Consider the following 17,406-nt stretch of genomic DNA (forward strand, 5'->3'; position numbering starts at 1 on the left):
GGGGGGCGGCAGCACCCTTTGACTTGAAGTCATATACAGGGTTTACAGTTTTGTTCAATGGCTTTTAGCACCCCTGCTATACTAATTATTCCAATGCCACTGCATACCAGGAAATCATTTTCCGAGTCACCAAAACACAGATCTCTATTTTAACTTCAGTTTACTGACTTTCATAAACACATTTTTATAGTTAATATTTTTATTGTACACTGAAACTGTGGATTACATTTGTAACCACACAGATCACTTTAACTCACATTTGACAACTAGCGTTATACGAAAGACATTTTACAGAAGTATAGACAGCTCTGCCAGGAACTAGGTATCGTCATGCATCCGACGAAGTGGGTATTCACCCACGAAAGCTCATGCTCCAATACGTCTGTTAGACTGTAAGGTGCCACAGGACTCTTTGCTGCTTTTACAGATTCAGACTAACACGGCTACCCCTCTGATACTAGGTATCTACTGTAAATCTCAAATGAGACCACAGAAGAATGGCATACTGGTTAGAATGTATTTAAAAATGAACCTTTGTTTTTTAATTAATTTTAGTTCATCTTAGTTTATCTCCTTTTAACTCATGTTTACAGATTAATATAATACTTTGACATTTTATGTTTACTTAATGTTTAAATATTTTATTTACTATTTACTATTTAAATACTGCTTTCCCATAGCTATTTGTCCTCTGACTCCAGATTAAATTTGATCAATTAACAAGAAAGATTTTTGAATTCCTGCCCTTGCTTAACCCTGAAAGGCAAATAGAGTTCTTTCTGCTTCTTTCATCTTCATCAATAGTGCATTGAATAATTCTGTTGATGTATGCGACCAGACAGAATACAGCTTGTTTTTCTTGACTGATATTGGTTCCTGCACCACTGAGAGTAAAAACATGTTTGTATCCATAAAATAAACAGATTTGACTTGAAACAGAGAAAGTATGTATTTGATTGTGGTGATGTTTTTTACAGAGCTGCTTTTCTGACCACAACTGGACTTTAAAGAAAATCCCACATTTATTTTTGGCAGGCTGGATATACAAGATATGTCAATGAACAGTCTTATTATCCATCGTCTAAGTCATTAGCTAGGAGAGTGTGCATTTTTTGAGGGTAGAGTAGCAGAATGGGGATCAGAGTTGAGATACATTTCCGGCTCTAATACGTGTTCTGATGTCTTGTGTCAAGTCACTTCAGGGACACTGGTTAGGTTTAAGATCTGTTCCTGCCCCACAGATCTCAATCTAAACTTTATAATTCCATATGGCAGGCAGGCAGGCAAGTATTATTATTCCCATTTTACAGCAATGAGAACTGAGGCACAGTGTCCAAGCACAGAATGATACTTTAAAAAAACATATATACAAACTCTAAATAACAAGACTGTTTTTTCCTCAACTTTAAAATGTTGCATTTTCTTGGGGTTTGGTTTTAAATATTCTCCTGTGAGAACTGCAACTCAGTCACTGCAGTGTGGTGTTTAAGAGTCTTCTGGAAAGTAATTAGCCTATAAACAGAAGTGACAATGACTTGAAAGCGTCAATTTCACTCCAGTTTAAAGTCAGTTTCTAATGCCCCTAGAGCCCCACACAGATGTAGTAGAGAACTGTATAACTCTACTATTGGTTAGGAGGATTGTCACTCTATATCGTCTCAGCTGCTGATTGGTGAAGGCAGATGGGAGTGCGGGGTGGGTGATTCTAGTGCAGTAGAGGAAACTGAGCACGGGAGCTGTAGCCAGAGAACCCCAGCTCCTAGAGGGGGGACCTGGCTGCAGGTAAGAGCTCGGGCTGGGGCATGCACCACGAGAAAACTTCTGGTATGAAACTGGGGGTGGTGGGAAGTGCCCCCTGGCCCTCCCTAAATGGTGCCCCGGCATGTTATCTGAAGTACGGGACCCAAAAACTAAGGCTCCCCAATTAGTGAACACATTGAAAATTTGGGCCTAAGTGACTTGAATGTAGCAGAGGGAGGAATAAAATCCAGAACTTCTAACTTCCAACATTGTGCTTTAACCACTAGACCAGGGGTGGCTAACCTGTGGCTCCGGAGCTGCATGTGGCTCTTCAGAAGTTAATATGCAGCTTCTTGCATAGGTGCTGACTCGGGGGCTGGAGCTACAGGTGCCAACTTTCCACTGCTCAACCCCAGGCCATGCCACACCTTACTCCAAGGCTCCTGCCCCTTCCTGCCCCCTTCCCTGAGCCTGCTGCACCCTTACTCCTCTCCCCTCCATCCCAGAGCCTCCTGTACAATGCGAAACAGCTAATCGGGGTGGGCAGGAGGGAGGGGGAGGTGCTGATCGGCAGGGCTCCCAGCCTGCAGAAGGTGCTGGGGGTGGGGAGGGGAGAGCTGATATGGGCTGACTCTTTGGCGATGTGCATTGGTAAATTCTGGCTCCTTCTCAGGCTCAGGTTGGCCACCCCTGCACTAGACTATGCTTCCTGACCATGTAGTTTATCTTCCTTATACTTAACCACAGTACTTATCTTTGCTTCTATATTTTTGAAAGATTTAGGAGTGCCACTTATGACCTAAGAACTGGACGTATACTGGGTAACCCATTGTCTTTCACCCACCATATACACATTATTTCGTGACATGGAGAACATCGTGGATGTAGTTAGAAACACAGATCTAACTCTGTGATTAATAAAAGGCCTAATGAAGAAAACCAATAAAAAAATATTATCACCAGAAAGTCAAAAATTTTATTTTATTTTTAGTTTCACCACTAAATAAATATTTTAAAGCTGGGAAAATGTTTTTTTGCTGCATGTGGCTAATTATACATAATAAGAGAGAGTACACTTGCCACAGAAAGCTCACACTCAAATTAAACAAAGGACAGGAGAGAAATAAGTTAAGTAACTTGCCCCAGAGGCATGCAGCAGGTCAGTGGTAGGGCCAAGGCATAAGAACGCAGACCCCAGGTCCAGTACACTATTCGTTAGTCGCTGCCACTTCTCATAATCTTACGAGTTTTGAGTACAGAAGTCAGAATTTGTACTTTCGTGTAAAGCACATCGCCAGTTTGAGACTTAGAATAAACAGTATTAGAAATGTATTTTGTAAATAAGGTCCTGGGTTTATAGTCACTCTTCTTTTGTGTTAACTGTAGGTTGTTACAGATAAGCAGCGGATTCAAAAAAAGAGAGACTGCTTTGGTATGACAGGTATGTATTCATTTTAAGTGCCCTTCCAATTGTTCTAAACCTTGAAGTGCTGGAGAATCCTGGGAGCCAGATGCTTTTAAAAAGTTTGTTTTACAATAACATTTGCAATATAACAAAACATGATGCATCTCTGTTTCTCAGTCGCTATAGCTATGTCTGCACTTCACGGTAAGCCTGTGAGATCCAGGCTTGTGGACTTGGTCGTTCTAAGCCCATGCTGAAGCGTCCACGCTGCATTTTAAACCAGGGCTTACAGTTGCTGGACCTGGGTCTCACAACTGTCCTTATGTGTCCACACTGCATTAGGCTGACCTGACTTGGGTCTGCGGTTTGAGCTGCATTTACACTGGAAACTTACAGGGCTTGGACCTGAGTCACAGCAGGACTTGGGCTCTGACCCACCCATCCAACAGGGTCTAGAACCCAGATCCTGAGTAAGCTTGGGCTTTGGCCAGCATGCAGGGCCACCATAAAAAAGGGCAACCATGCAGGAGGTGTAGGGCAGCCAAAGTGACCCACCAATGGAGCATCGTGGCATAGCTGTAGCACCTCCAGCCAGAGGTGCCCCAGAGAAACATTTATGTGTTCATCAAAATATATCATCCCATCCCTCACTGAAATGTGCATCTTAGTTCCTAATACCATAGACTGTGGCAAGCAAATCTTCTTTTGATGCAGACCGGATAAGGGAGAGGCCATCTTGCTGAATTGTTGCGGAAGGGGGGCTCAGAAGTAGGTCCTCCTTTTCCCGGTAGTGTTCCCCCTTTTGTGAGAGTAACGGTTTTCCCATTTCAATTTCCCAAGTGATAGGTAATTGTAAACTTGAATCAAAAGAACAACATGGCTTACCTTAGCTGCCTCTGGTTCAAAGCTCAGGCCTTGTGGAGGTACTGGAGGTTCTTTGGGCAGTAAATACGTGTACTGCGTGCTGAGCTCCCTCACGCTGGTGTTGCTATTCTTCTAATGCAGTTTTGATTGTGAGCAGCTCCTTGTCCAGTATTTCATAGTTCATCTCTGTGGGGATGATTTTTTGAGAGTAGAATGCACAGGTGTGAAGAACTGACTAGGGTCTGAGTCACTGAGAGAGTCCCATCCTGAGGGCTATATTGGATGCATCTGCTTCCACTATAAATGGGTGAGTTGGGTCAGGGTGTGCAAGAACTGAGGCTGTGGTGAAGGCAGTCTTGAACTGGTTGAAAGCAAGCTGGGCTTCAGGCAGCCAAGTGAATCAAATGGTTTTATGAAGGAGGCAAGTTGGGGGCTATTTGTTCACAGTTGTTGGCGATGAATCGACTATTAAAATTTGCAAAGCACAGGAAGCACTGAAGTTCTCAGTGGGTCTGAGGTGCTGTCCAGTTACGAATGACTTCCACCTTCTGCATATCTATTTGAAAGCTCCATATAACCTAAAAATTCAGTGGTGGTCTGGCATACAAACTAAGCTTTTGTAGTCTCTCCAGGACAGACTGACATTATGGCAGAGCTGCTCAGGGCTTCTCAGAAAAAGACCAATATATCATCAAGGTAGATGTCCCTGAAAATTGTTTCTGAAATGTTGGAAGGGCATTGGTTAAGCTGAACAGCATTACTAAATATTCAGAGTGCCCATATCAGGTATGAAAAGCTGTATTTCATTCATCCCCAGGCCTTATGCATGCTAAATTATATGCCCCTGAAAGATCAAGTTTAGTGAAAAGGTTCTGACAGTCCAGCAATTCCAGGGGGTAGGGGGGTACCGATTTGAATAGTCACCTGAGTCAATGCATGATAGGCTATGCAGAAGCATAGTGGCCCATCCTTTTTTCACACAAAGAGGACTAGTGCCCCCCTGCAGAAGTGGATCTCTGAATGAAGCCCTTTGTGAGATTGTCCTGCTATACATGCTTAGTGCATCCAGCTCTTGTTTGAAAAATAGTGTCTGTCCATCCACAGGACACCTTGCCCTGGGTTATAGGTCTACTGGACAGATGTAGTTCCTGTGTGGGGATAGTGAATCTGCATTTTTGTTTTCAAACACACCCAAGTAGTCTCAGTACTTGTCGAGGAGGTTGAGCTTCTGGTTTGGGGCTGCTCTCTTCTGGTTACCCCCCACAGTCCAGGGTCTCACTTCTTAGGGTCTTATCCAATCTTGGGACCATGGATGCGACCACTTGGGGTTGGTCAATTTGTCGGAGGCAAGCTATCTGGCAATATTCGGAGGAGAAGCTAATGCTCCTCCGTCACCAGGAGATCCATTGGGAATGCAGCTCCAACCAAGGACTGCCAAGAATTATTGGAAAGAATGGAGAGCAGATCACATCAAAACATACTAATTCCTGATGCCCTTCCATTTCGGCCTCTAAGGGGACTGTCTCTTATGTCACCAGTCCTGATGATAGGGATAACCCATCAATTGCGTCCACCAGGTCCGGTGTGGGTTTTGGCTGGAGAGGTGGGTTTGGGCTGCCTTAACATGTATAAAGTTAGCAGCAGCCCTGGAGTCTGTCATTGCTAGTTGCAGGGGAGTCTCCTGCGCTTGCTCCAAGACCCGCAACTGCAGTGGCAATTGGAAATGTGGGGAGAGCCCACAGTTCCTGGGTTGGGCTCTATTTGAGGGTGGCTACAGAGCATGGAAGTCTGGTGATGCCCAGGTTGTACCCCCGCTAGTGGGCCTGGGCTGGTCCATTTCCTGAGCTCTTTCAAGCTAGGCAGGAGGCGAAGGTGTGTCCTGGCTCCACACAGTAAAAACAGGTTCAGCTATTGTGAACATTCCTTCTCCTCCAGGGTCACGCATGACCAGGGTGACCCAGGTTGACTTGCATGGATTCAGGACTTGGTTCTACAGGTTTGGTGTAGAGGGTGGGCATAGCAGTAGTAACATAATGCTCTCATTGAGCATCATAGTTTTTGCTGAAAAACATCCTATTTTTTTCTGTTTTGTCCTACCTCTTACCCTCTGGTTTATTCTCACAGCATCTTTATCTTTGAAACAAGAAAAGCTAATGGCAACGTTGGAAATTGAAGTGCAGTAAATTACTACCTTTGTCTGTTCAGTGATGTGTGTAATTGAAGGGACTTTAAATTGGTTCTCGAGTGAGGGCTGCTTTTGAGGACACACAATAACTCCAAGGGGGGGAAAAAACAAATATAGTAAACAAATGCATTTTTGAAAAACAAAAATAAGACCAGGTAACTGAAAGTTTTGTTGATGTTAGGCCTCATTAGGAAAAACAAATTCCAAATTTCTTTACAGATTCAAAATATGCAGCTTTGGGGGAAGGGCTAGTGATTAGAATTACTGTATTTATTGTTAAAAATGCACAATTTTTTCTATTGGTAACTGAACATCAGCACCGAGCTTGGCACTTTACACCTAAGACATGGCCCATGCCCTGACATGGCCCATGCCATGTCTTACAATCTGCTGTAATTCTGACACTGATAACACCAGTATGGTTTGTATGAGTTTAGATGTGGTGCAGAGGTATATGAATGTTAAAGAATGGACTTCTGGGATTCTGCACCCACTGCTTGCCAGATTACAGCTCAACCTCTTAAATTCCAGATTACTGTGTTTATTTTTGTGACTAATAGCTGCCTCCATTTCAGCTTTCCTTAAAAAAAAAAAAAAAAAAAAAAATGTGTGCCCCACTTTACTTTCTGTGTCATTCACCTCCTATAATGGCTGGTCATCAGAGGATAAAGTCTACTACACATGCCAGCTACAAAAGTCAATCCTCAACAGTGGAGTTCCAAGATTCAGTCCCTAATGATGACCAGTAATTGAGGTCATTGCAAATGTAAGCTCCACCTCTTTGCGCATAGATTACCAAAATGGAAGACTACAAATGGCTAACAGATTCTTCTCTTACATATCTATCCCCTGGACTCATAGGAAAGGGAGCAGAAAATATGGTCTGTAATTGGACAGCAAAGATTTTTCTTAATAATTCATGTATCTGACACCTAGGTAATATGATATTGTGCATAATATGAATATATGGGATTTAGTGAATTCAATTGTAATCTCAATGGCAAAATATTCAGAGTAACCTTTTGCCTATTGCAATGACTTTATTGTTATTTTAGTTTTCCAATATTTTTAATTTGCAGTTTAATATAAAGTGCTTCCTGAGCACAATAGGGTTCCAACCTTTGCAACTGATAAGCTTTGACTTCTACATATGAAGTCAACGGGTTGCCTCATGGGTGTAGAAGTCCATCTGTGTGCTGTTATTTCAGGGTTGGAGTCTATATTGGCATCTCAATTATTATGGTAATCATAATTGTTTATTTAAATCCTGCTCACCAGGACTTTGATTTAAGTCACCAAATTCACTTCTAAGGGCTTAGTCCTAAAAGGTGTGAGGAGATGTGAGGTGCAAACAGAACCTTATAACAAGTGGTAAATACTACTTGGAGTTGGGCCATAATTCAACATAACTAATCCCAACAAAATACAACAGAGAAATATCCTATATAATATACAGAAAATATGCTGTTTGTTTCACATTTCTTTGGTTGAAAGTTTGTACACAAATTTATTTTTTTGTCAAAAAAACCCCAGCATTATTAAAAATGAAACTTTTAATAAAAAGTTGTAGACATTATGAAAACCTTCTACTTCTCACAAAATTTTCCAGCACTGTTTTAATCGAAATTCATATGGAAATTATTTTCAAAATTATCAAAAATTTTACTGAAACCATGGGTTTTCAGAAAGCAAATGTTGTTTTTTGTTTAAATGAAAAATTTCAAACATGAGTTTGATAAAAATTTCAGTAAGAAATATTGAGAACATTTCACAAAAGATGGGACATGTCCATTTCAAATCCTGGAAACGGAAACAATTTAGAAATTTTTAATTTAAATTATTTTCCAGTTTTACTGATCAGCTCCAGTTTGATTAAACTACGTTTTAGCATGAGCAGCCATTCATAGTAATACTGGATCTTATCCCTATATGAAAGATGTTTAGATAGTACAGTGATGAGTGTGCTGTAAGAACTTGTGTTGAATAGACAAATGCTATTAAATTATTTCGGTTTATATTTTCTGAACTATTCATCATAGGCAAATCTTTTTTCAACATGTTATAAAATAATATTGGCATTACTGTTTTACAGAATTGGGGCACTTGATTTGATTGTATTACAATTTAACGGAAACTCATTTGAGAACAAAGCACCGATTAGAAACATTTTAATACAGTCTAAATGTTTAATGGTTTATTGGCAGACTGTGTCTTTGAAGCACAAGGCTTTTTTATATTTAGGTAGCTCATGTTTATAAAGCTCTTCAATTATTCATGCTTTTCTGAAATCTTAGTGTGGGCTGAAATTATTAATAGTTGGTTTAAGCCTGAAACCTGTTAATTGAGGTATAATTTGTTTTAAATCTGAATGACAAAATTCTGCTCTTGGAGATGCACATACAAAACCTTTTCTCTGGGCTCCCAGTGAGAGTTGTGTGCACATATCTGAGGGCAGAATTTTGCCCGAAGTTTATTATGAATTGTATAGTTTAATTATTTCAGAAAGTGATACTGGTTCCAATGTTGTACACATTTCCCACTGAGAACAGAGCCTACTAATTAAAGTTGTCTCCTTTGGAATGAGAGGGAGTAAGGTCAGCAGTTACGGCACTAGACTGGAAATCAGGAAACCTAGTTCTGTTCTCGTGTCTGCTACTGACCTGCTGTGTGATCTTGGGCAATTCACTTCACCTCTCTGTTCCTCGGTTTTCTTCTTCCCCTGTGCTTGCTTTGTCGTGCTCCTTCAGGGAGGGATTGTCTCATACTGCGTTTGTCTAGCAAAATAGGGCCCCAATCATAGAAATGAAGGGCTGGAAGGGACCTCATGAGGTCATCTAATCCATTCCCCTGTGCTGAGGCAGGACCAAGTAAACTTAGACCATCCCTAACAGGTATTTGTCTAACCTCTTCTTAAAATGGTTGAATCCTCTTTGCTACTGCTATGCACAGTGGCAAGTGTTTGCCACGTGGGATCTAGAGTTTGTGAGACAGATGCTTTAGTTCTAACGTAGAGTATTTCTTTCACTTTCAGCTGTAGAATTACTGGGAACAGGATTAAAGGGAACAAATGAAGACCATAATCTGCTTTTGACTTCCGCAGCACCAGATGTTCATGGGATCCATTCACTGTTTGCCTTGATCCCCTCATGGACAAAGAAGATTTTGTTCAAACGAGAGTCTACTATTAGCCAGCAGCTGGTCAGTAAGAGATGGTTGATGTTTAATATCTGAAAGGGTTGAAGAGAAGCAAGATCAGCAGTAGTCTATCACTGGGAATTTAGTACTTAATTAGTATACAGTTTCTAATTGTGTCTCATATGATTATGTTCACCTTCGGTAGCTTCAGCAGTAACATCTAAATGCATGAGTTCCTTATAACCTTAGTGACAGGTACAGTCAAGTGTATGCCATATAAATTCTAACTCTCTAAGTAATAAAATGCATCTGTACCATTTGATGAATTTGTTTCTGTACATTGTGCATTTTGTCATGGAAGTCTGGTCACCGATAATGAACATATGTCATTTAGGCTAATAATTATATGGGAGTAGATAGTTTAAACAAATTTGTATATACAGATAAAAGAAGATTCGTTGGTGGGATGGCAGAGCTCTTAAACACCAAGGTTGAGAATCAGTTTAACTTCTTTTTCTCTTTCTTCATTATATTACACAACTTGTGTTGTAGTTTTATATTGAGATGAGTCCATATACAACACAGATTTTTGTTTTTTCCCTTCTCAGCCAGAAGATGTGCCAAGAATTTCAGTGTCTTCTGGGTATGGGATAACTCTTCAGAAATGTGCAGTGGTAAGTTTCGAGATACTGCTTTCTTGTATTTGAGAAAGTATTAAGATCCAAATCTTATGTGAATATTTTTTGTCCCGTTATATAAATAAGACCCCTAATATATCCCAAAGCCAGTACACAGAAACAACTACTTTTACCTTGTATAATGCAGGGAGGAAGTTGTTATACAGGAAATGTAATCTAATACTTCAACATTATCTGTAAGGAATGAGCTTTGAAACAATAGTCAGCAGCATTTACTAACACTGTACAGAGTACAGAACATTACTGAGCAGTGTAGTCTTTATATTATTGATGAGTTGATATTGCCAATGGTATCTTAAACCATAGTAACCTGTGACATGGGTTCATGCTCCCTAAAGGCTACGGTATCAGAATTAGCAGGGTGAGAACCACTATTAGAAATATCCTTAGTTCTGGAGACTCTAGGAGCACATGAGGAATGATAGCAGTAACCACAACAGCATCTGCAAATGATCAATCTTCCCTTTATTAAAAGCCTTACTACACATATAATCAATGCCACAGCTATAGATACATAAGTGAAGATGGCGAAATATCATAAGATGTCCAACATCGATGTTTTCATACAGGTTGAACCTCTGTAGTCTGGCACGATCAGGTCCGGCAACATCCGTGGTCCGGCTTGATTTTATTTATGTTTTTTATGCTTCATCTACTTATTTCCTTGTGCCAATGCAATAAAATTGTGTAACAACAGTAACAATTTGTTATGAAGAGAGCCGGTAAGCCTTGGCTAGGCGCCGTTGCAAGCGTTGTTCTGTTTATTTGCCTCAGAGAGCTTAAAAATATAAAGAGACCCGCTCACTACAATATTGACCTCACGTGGTTTGGCAAATTCTCTGGTTCAGCACCGGTTAGGTCCTGAAGGTGCCGGACTACAGAAGTTCAACCTGTTCTTGCCTCCCCACGGGTACCATCAAGATGGGTGGATCTCTCAACAGAAGGTTACCTGTAGAGCAGTGGTTCTCAACCAGGGGCCCAGGGCCCACTGGGGGTTGTGAACAGGTTTCAAGGGGTCTGCCAAAATAAACCAGAGAGCAGGGCCAGTGTTAAACTCACTGGGGCCCAGGGCAGAAATACCAATTCTGAGCCCCACTGCCCAGGGCTGAAGCAGAAGCCTGAGCAAATTAGCTTTGCAGACCCCTCCCCCTGCCCACAGTTGGTCTCCTTGCTACCCCATAATGTAGACCCTGGCTTTTAATCTACTGAAAAATAGTTGTTGTGGCACAGGAGGGCCATGGAATTTTTATAGCCTATTGGGGGGACCTCAGAAAGAAAAAGGTTGAGAACTCTTGCTGTAGAGCGTCTCCTGATGGATTCTTCCTCCCTATTCATACTGAGGATCCCTTTTTATTCTGTGTTACACTCATGCCCATAGCCCTTATGCAGATGCCTGAGGGTTCCAACCCCTTTTCCCGTATCTGGATTTCCACACTCCATAAAATTTGGGGTGCCTCACTTTTCATAGGGTATCCTTTTAGTTCCCCTTATTTTAATTAGCATTTACATCAGTAAGTTCCCATGGTAACCTGCCCTCACTGCAGAATTTCCCACAATGTTACAATCTTGCAGAACTGATGGGTACGTAGTGGCATATTTTCCAAACTTCACTTATTAGCATATATTTTACAGTAATCTTGTAACTTCACTGATACCTCCTCGGTTACCTGCTCATGCATACCCTTTAAGGCTTAATGTGTCTAAGATAAAATCTTACAGGCCAAAACCCTACTTTGCTTATAACCTACTGCACACTCATAAATGCTTGCCAATCTTACACCTCTATAATATTTATTGCTATACCTATGCCTACAATTTAAATCTATTCACCACATGTTAATTATATATAAATTAACCACAACAACAGATAACACAGTTAGATAAGCCACAGCAGATACTAGGAGGAAGTCTAGTGTAAACATAGAATGAAAGAGACACTCAAACTGAAATATTTTTTTAAATGACTCAATATATTTCAATTACTGCATCTGGCCCTTAATCCATCTGCCAATGTTTGGGGCTTTATAATCTCATTTTCCAATTTAAAAAAAAATATTTTTTCTCTCCCCCTGCTGTTTGAAAAACTCACACAAATGGAGGGAAACGGACAGGAATAACAGTGAAAATGACTATACACAAGACTGCTGTCAAATACACAGAGGGCCAGATTTCCAAAGATATTTTGGTGCCTAAAGATGCAGACAGGTCCCTAGTGGGATTTTCAAACGTGCACCAGCAGCCTAGATGCCTAACTCCCATTGACTTGAGGCACTTAACCTGCTTAGGTGGGTTTGAAAAATGGCTATTTTTCCAGTTTGTTTATTTTGGGCCAGATTTTTAAAACCTAATTTGGTTTTTCATTTTTACTCTGCTCGGATCAGGTTTGAATATTTGTAATTACAGCCAATTTACTCTGCCTGTCCCTTGCATGGAGAAAGATAGTGTGTCATGCTTTAAGTCAAGCTTGGATTCAGCCTTTCAAATGACCAAGCGTACAAGCATTGGGAATTTAGCAGCTGATTTGAAAATATTGACCTGGTGAACTGGACCAGATCATATGCACAGAGTGGAAAATAGGAAATGGAGAATACATATGCGTTACATTGCAGAGCCTAATTAACTGTAATGTTATCATCAAAATGGCCATAGGTCATAATTAGCAAGACCAATATTGATAATTTCAGTTACATGAAGTGGTGAGACAAAACCTCCCACTTCAGAAAGCTTTATAGAGCAGATTCACTACTCCTTTATTATAAGAAGATCTTGGAGAGAGAGTTTTGAAACACTTGCATATTTGATTCTTTCTGCTACTCATAGTACAACCTAGGCAGTCTCATTAAAAATGGCGAAGTCTTGCTGCGCAAGATCAAAGCTAGTCTGCGCAAGATGGCAGGATTATCAAGAAATAATCTTTCAATGCTGCCAGTTGTAAATTAAAAAAAAATTGTTATATGTGAATTGTCTTCCACCTTTGGATCAAATTCATATTTTATTTTAACTTACTAAGCTTTCACTTTTATTTGAATCCTAATACATCTGAACAGACATTTTCCTCCTAACACCTGGCTGACCATATGGCAGTCTCTAGTAATTTAAATGGAAAAGTAAGATCTACTTTGTTCCTCCATTTTAGGAATGTTTGAGGCATTTCCTTTGCAAAACCAGCAGGGAAATGACATACATTTACTCATTGAGGGACAGATTCTGTAGTCCCTGCCTCACGTAGATAATGCCACTGAAACTAGGGTGTAAAGATGACTCACATATAGTGGGCCTGGCTCCTCCATTTGTACATTGGGAGTGGGGGGAATAAGGGCCCAATTTGATCAGTGTGCCCTTTAAACTAGTGGTCCTCAAAGCCGGTCCGCCACTTGTTCAGGGAAAGCCCCTGGTGGGTCAGTTTGTTTACTTGCTGTTTCCGCAGGTTTGGCCAATCGCGGCTCCCACTGGCCGCGGTTCGCTGTCCCAGGCCAATGGGGGCTGCGGGAAGCCGCGGCCAGCACATCCCTCGGCCCGCGCCACTTCCCGCAGCTCCATTGCCCTGGGACGGCGAACCGCGGCCAGTGGGAGCTGCGATCGGCCGAACCTGTGGATGCGGCAGGTAAACTGGCCCTGCCCGCCAGGGGCTTTCCCTGAACAAGCAGTGGACCGGCTTCGAGAACCACTGCTTTAAACTGTGTCATTCACCAAATGATGAGAACATCAATGTGTTAGTGCTTTACAGTTGCAATAATCTTAAACAGGACCCTGGTAAATCTTTATAAACAGATGCAGGGTATAAATGATTCTTTTTCCTTTTGTTTTGTTTTTTTGGCGAATGACACCTCTCACTGTCACTTGAATTCCCATGTCTTACACACCAGATGTGTGGGAATCATTCCTAAAGCTCTTCCACCCTTTCCCCAACATCAGATTCTGTCTGCAAGTTCCTGATCCTTCTCCCTTCCCTGATTACTCTCCCCCTTCATCCCTTCTGTCCTGACTATTTCCTCTCCTTTCCACCCTTCCCCCATTTTTGCTTCTTCACCCCAGTCTCCTGTGTGCTAGTCCATGGGCTGATAGCATTTGCTGGTTGCCTTTTAGAAACAGAGGACAAAAAACCCAGGGCTCTATAGTTGCTCAACTGTCTCTGTGAGATGCTGCTTCTGCTTCAGGCTGACAGCATCAGGGTCTACTGTAGGAACAAGAGCTGCAGGTTACAAGTGAATGCGAGGGCCAGCGGTTTAAGGGAGATTGTGGCCCCTGGGCATCTATTCCCTATGATAGCTGCAGCTGTAGGAAGTTCTCCTCAGTGGAGGTGAGGTATAAGGGTTTTCCCTCTCCTTTGCTATCTGTTAGAATGTTTTCTCTAGTGCTTGTCAGCGAAATATCGAAGATCTCCTGTTACTCCCAACTACTCACCTTCAGGTTCTTTCTAATCAGAAGTGAGGAGGCAGAACTCCAATGTAACTATTATTATAGCATTCAAAAATGTGCAGATGTATCCGAAGACATCATCCCTTTGGCCAGCTGAGGAGAATTGCAATCAGAGGCAGGAGCTGTTGTTGTGAAAGTGGGAAGGAGTTGCTAGGGCCAAACACCGAATGAAGGACTTTATTAGAATATGGAAAATAGGATTATCCTTTAAACTACTCTCTCTTTCTACTTCACTTTAAGGAATTTGCCTAGAATTTTCTCCAGTTCCCCCCATGATACAGGTGTAAAGAAACAGCACACATCTGTGTACCCAGGAGCCACATATGAAAGGTGGCTATGGAAGCTTATTTGTGCCCTGCCCTCACAGTGGAGAAATTTTTTGCAGAGCATGGGAGGAATTAAGCATGTGGGGCCTGATCCAGTAGGTGTGCTCTGAGCATGCCAATCTCCACACAAAACGGCGAGGGAGCAGGAGGAAGCCTCCTTTGTAAGCTTTAGCCTAATGGTTAGGGAACTCACCCAGGATGTGGGAGACGTCAGTTAAGTTCCCTTCTCTGCCTGTTGAGGAGAAGAGATTGGAACAGGACTTCTCACCTCTGGACAGGGCCCTAACCACTGGACTGTGGGATATTCTGATGGGAGATCAGTCTCTCCTGTTTGAAGTTTTATAGAAATAATTAAATCTGCTCTGGGCCAGACTGAGAGAGAGACTCTGAATGACTCTGTAGTCCACACCCTTCTTGTTTGCAATTCCTATTGGCTAGCTTAGGTGACTCCCGCACCTAGTGTGTGCTGACTTTTGTGGATTCCATTCTCAGGCACCTGTCTCTCTCCATGCATTGTGTAGTAGAAAGTGTAGGTGCCTAACAAAGGATTTGTGGAGTTTTGTGATTTCCAAGACGCAGATTATTTAGGTATTAAAACCGCAAAATCCCTTTGTGGATCCAGGTCAAGGCCTGCTAAATAGAGATGGAACAGTGTTATGGAAGATTTGAATCTATATAAATATATGAGAGCCTCCTCTTAGCCAACGCTGAGTGACGAAACTGTGGGGTAGACTGCAGGCCCCACTTGCAGGTTGGGAGACTCTATCCTGGGAAGCAGTGACGCTGAAAAGCAGTGACACTGCAGGTCATGGTGGATAATCAGCTAAACATGAGCTTCCAGTGTGATGCTGTGACCAAAAGGGCTTGGATGTATAAACGGGGGACTATGGAGTAAGAGTTGAGCAGTTATAGTACCTCTTGTGTGATTGCTACTGGAACACTGTGTCCAGTTCTGGGTTTACAATCCAAGAAGGTTATTGAATAATTGGAGAGGGTTCAGAGAATAGCCATGAAAATAATTAAAGGATTGGAAAACATGTTTTGTAGTGAAAGACTCAAGGAGCTCAATCTGTTTGGCTTAACAAAGAGAATGTTAAGGGGTGACTTGATCACAGTCTGTTCGTAACTACGTGGGAAACAGAGATTTGATAATGGGCTCTTCAGTCTAGCAGACAAGGGTATAACATGGCCTGGAGTTAAAGCTAGACAAATTTAGACTTGAAATAACAGTAACGGTAATAATCTGTAAAAACAAGAAGAATCAAAATAAGCGGGAGAGCGTAATAGTGTGTGTCTCCACAGTAGCAGTCTGCACTGAACTTCCTCACAAAACGGCTGCTTTGAGCTGCAGCCTAGACTCCTAGAAATTTAAAGTACAACACACACAAAGCAAATAATAACAGATGCATCCTACATCTACTACAGACCCTGGACACCTTGGACATGGCTGGGAATGCCCCAACATGTGAGCTGAGTATAAAGAGACTCCGTGTTTGGGAGGAGGAAGAGTTACTGGGGCCAGAGTGTAGCTGACATGTCCTGGTGCCCAACTTTAGGCCCCAGACAGCAAGCATATGACTTGGACTTCCCAATAGGTGGGCTGAGCCCAGCAAGGCCAGTGTTTGTTGGGAGAGAGCTGGTTGCAAGGAGGAGCAACCAGAGGAGAAGCAGTCCAGGAATTGTGCCCTGCAGCAGAACAGGGACGTTCCATATTGTCTAAAAATAACTGGGGCAGGGCTAAATAGGGGGAGGAATGGAGTTCCATGGGTGGGACGGGGACTGACAAGCCAGCAGGGGAGCGTACAGCCCCCGGCTCCAGAGATGGCCGCAGCTGCAAGATAGGGATGCGCGGCCCTAGCTTCAGAGCCCACAAGCCCTGGCCGCAGTCAGGAGAGGGCACACGGCCTGGGCAGGCCACAAGGCAGGGATGCACAGCCCCTGCTGCAGCAAAAGCCGCAGGATCGGGGTGCATGGCTCCAGCTGCAGCACGGCCCCCAGCTGCTGCGGGGCTGCGGCACAGTGGGGGTGGACAGCCTCAACTCTGAAACTGGCCACAGCCGGGGGGTGCACAGCCCTGGGACGCTGTTGGGACAGGGCGCACAGTCCCCCGCTGCAGCTCCCGCCACAGGGTTCAGGCACACGACCCTGGCTGCAGCCCCTGGCAGACGCCACGGTGCTGGAGCACAGTGGGGGATGTGCAACCCCAGCTCTGGAGCTGGCCACAGCCGTGGGGGGTGCACAGTCCTGGGATGCTGTCGGGAAAGAGCACACGGCCCTGGTAGAAGCTGTGGGGCTGGGGCTGCAGGGTTGTGATTCCAGATATCCAGCTTGCAGTTGCAAGCTGTTGCAGCAGGGCAGGGGCACACAGTCCTGCCTCCACCCCGCACTTCAGCTGCTGACAGCTGAAGCGGAAGAGGTCGCCGAGGTCCAGTAAAGTCACAGAATCCGTGACTGCCGTGACTTCTGTGACTAAATCATAGCCTTACCCATGGGTCCTAAGGTGAGTTAGCAAGCCCGTGAGACGGGGGGAATAAGAGGCTGTATAACTCTTGCAGACCAGGGGTTAAATAGGAGATCAAGCTGCATCAGGAGAATGAAGTGATAGCAAGTGTGACGTGCATTAAGGGCCTTCTC

The 17,406-nt window shown here is 43.0% G+C and overlaps 1 protein-coding gene across 4 annotated transcripts in view; it reads left to right on the forward strand.

Moving 5' to 3' along the window:
• EVC2 (EvC ciliary complex subunit 2) overlaps positions 1–17,406 on the forward strand; it is a 162,459-nt gene that overhangs the window by 3,650 nt on the left and 141,403 nt on the right. For all 4 annotated transcript variants that reach the window (XM_054029013.1, XM_054029014.1, XM_054029015.1 and 1 more), the window contains exons 2-4: positions 3,127–3,181; positions 9,226–9,392; positions 9,938–10,003. In XM_054029013.1, the coding sequence (XP_053884988.1) occupies positions 3,127–3,181; positions 9,226–9,392; positions 9,938–10,003 (288 nt within the window). The remainder of the gene's footprint in view (positions 1–3,126; positions 3,182–9,225; positions 9,393–9,937; positions 10,004–17,406) is intronic.

This window comes from Malaclemys terrapin, chromosome 5, assembly GCF_027887155.1.
Source record: "Malaclemys terrapin pileata isolate rMalTer1 chromosome 5, rMalTer1.hap1, whole genome shotgun sequence".
Classification (NCBI taxonomy): Eukaryota; Metazoa; Chordata; order Testudines; family Emydidae; genus Malaclemys; species Malaclemys terrapin.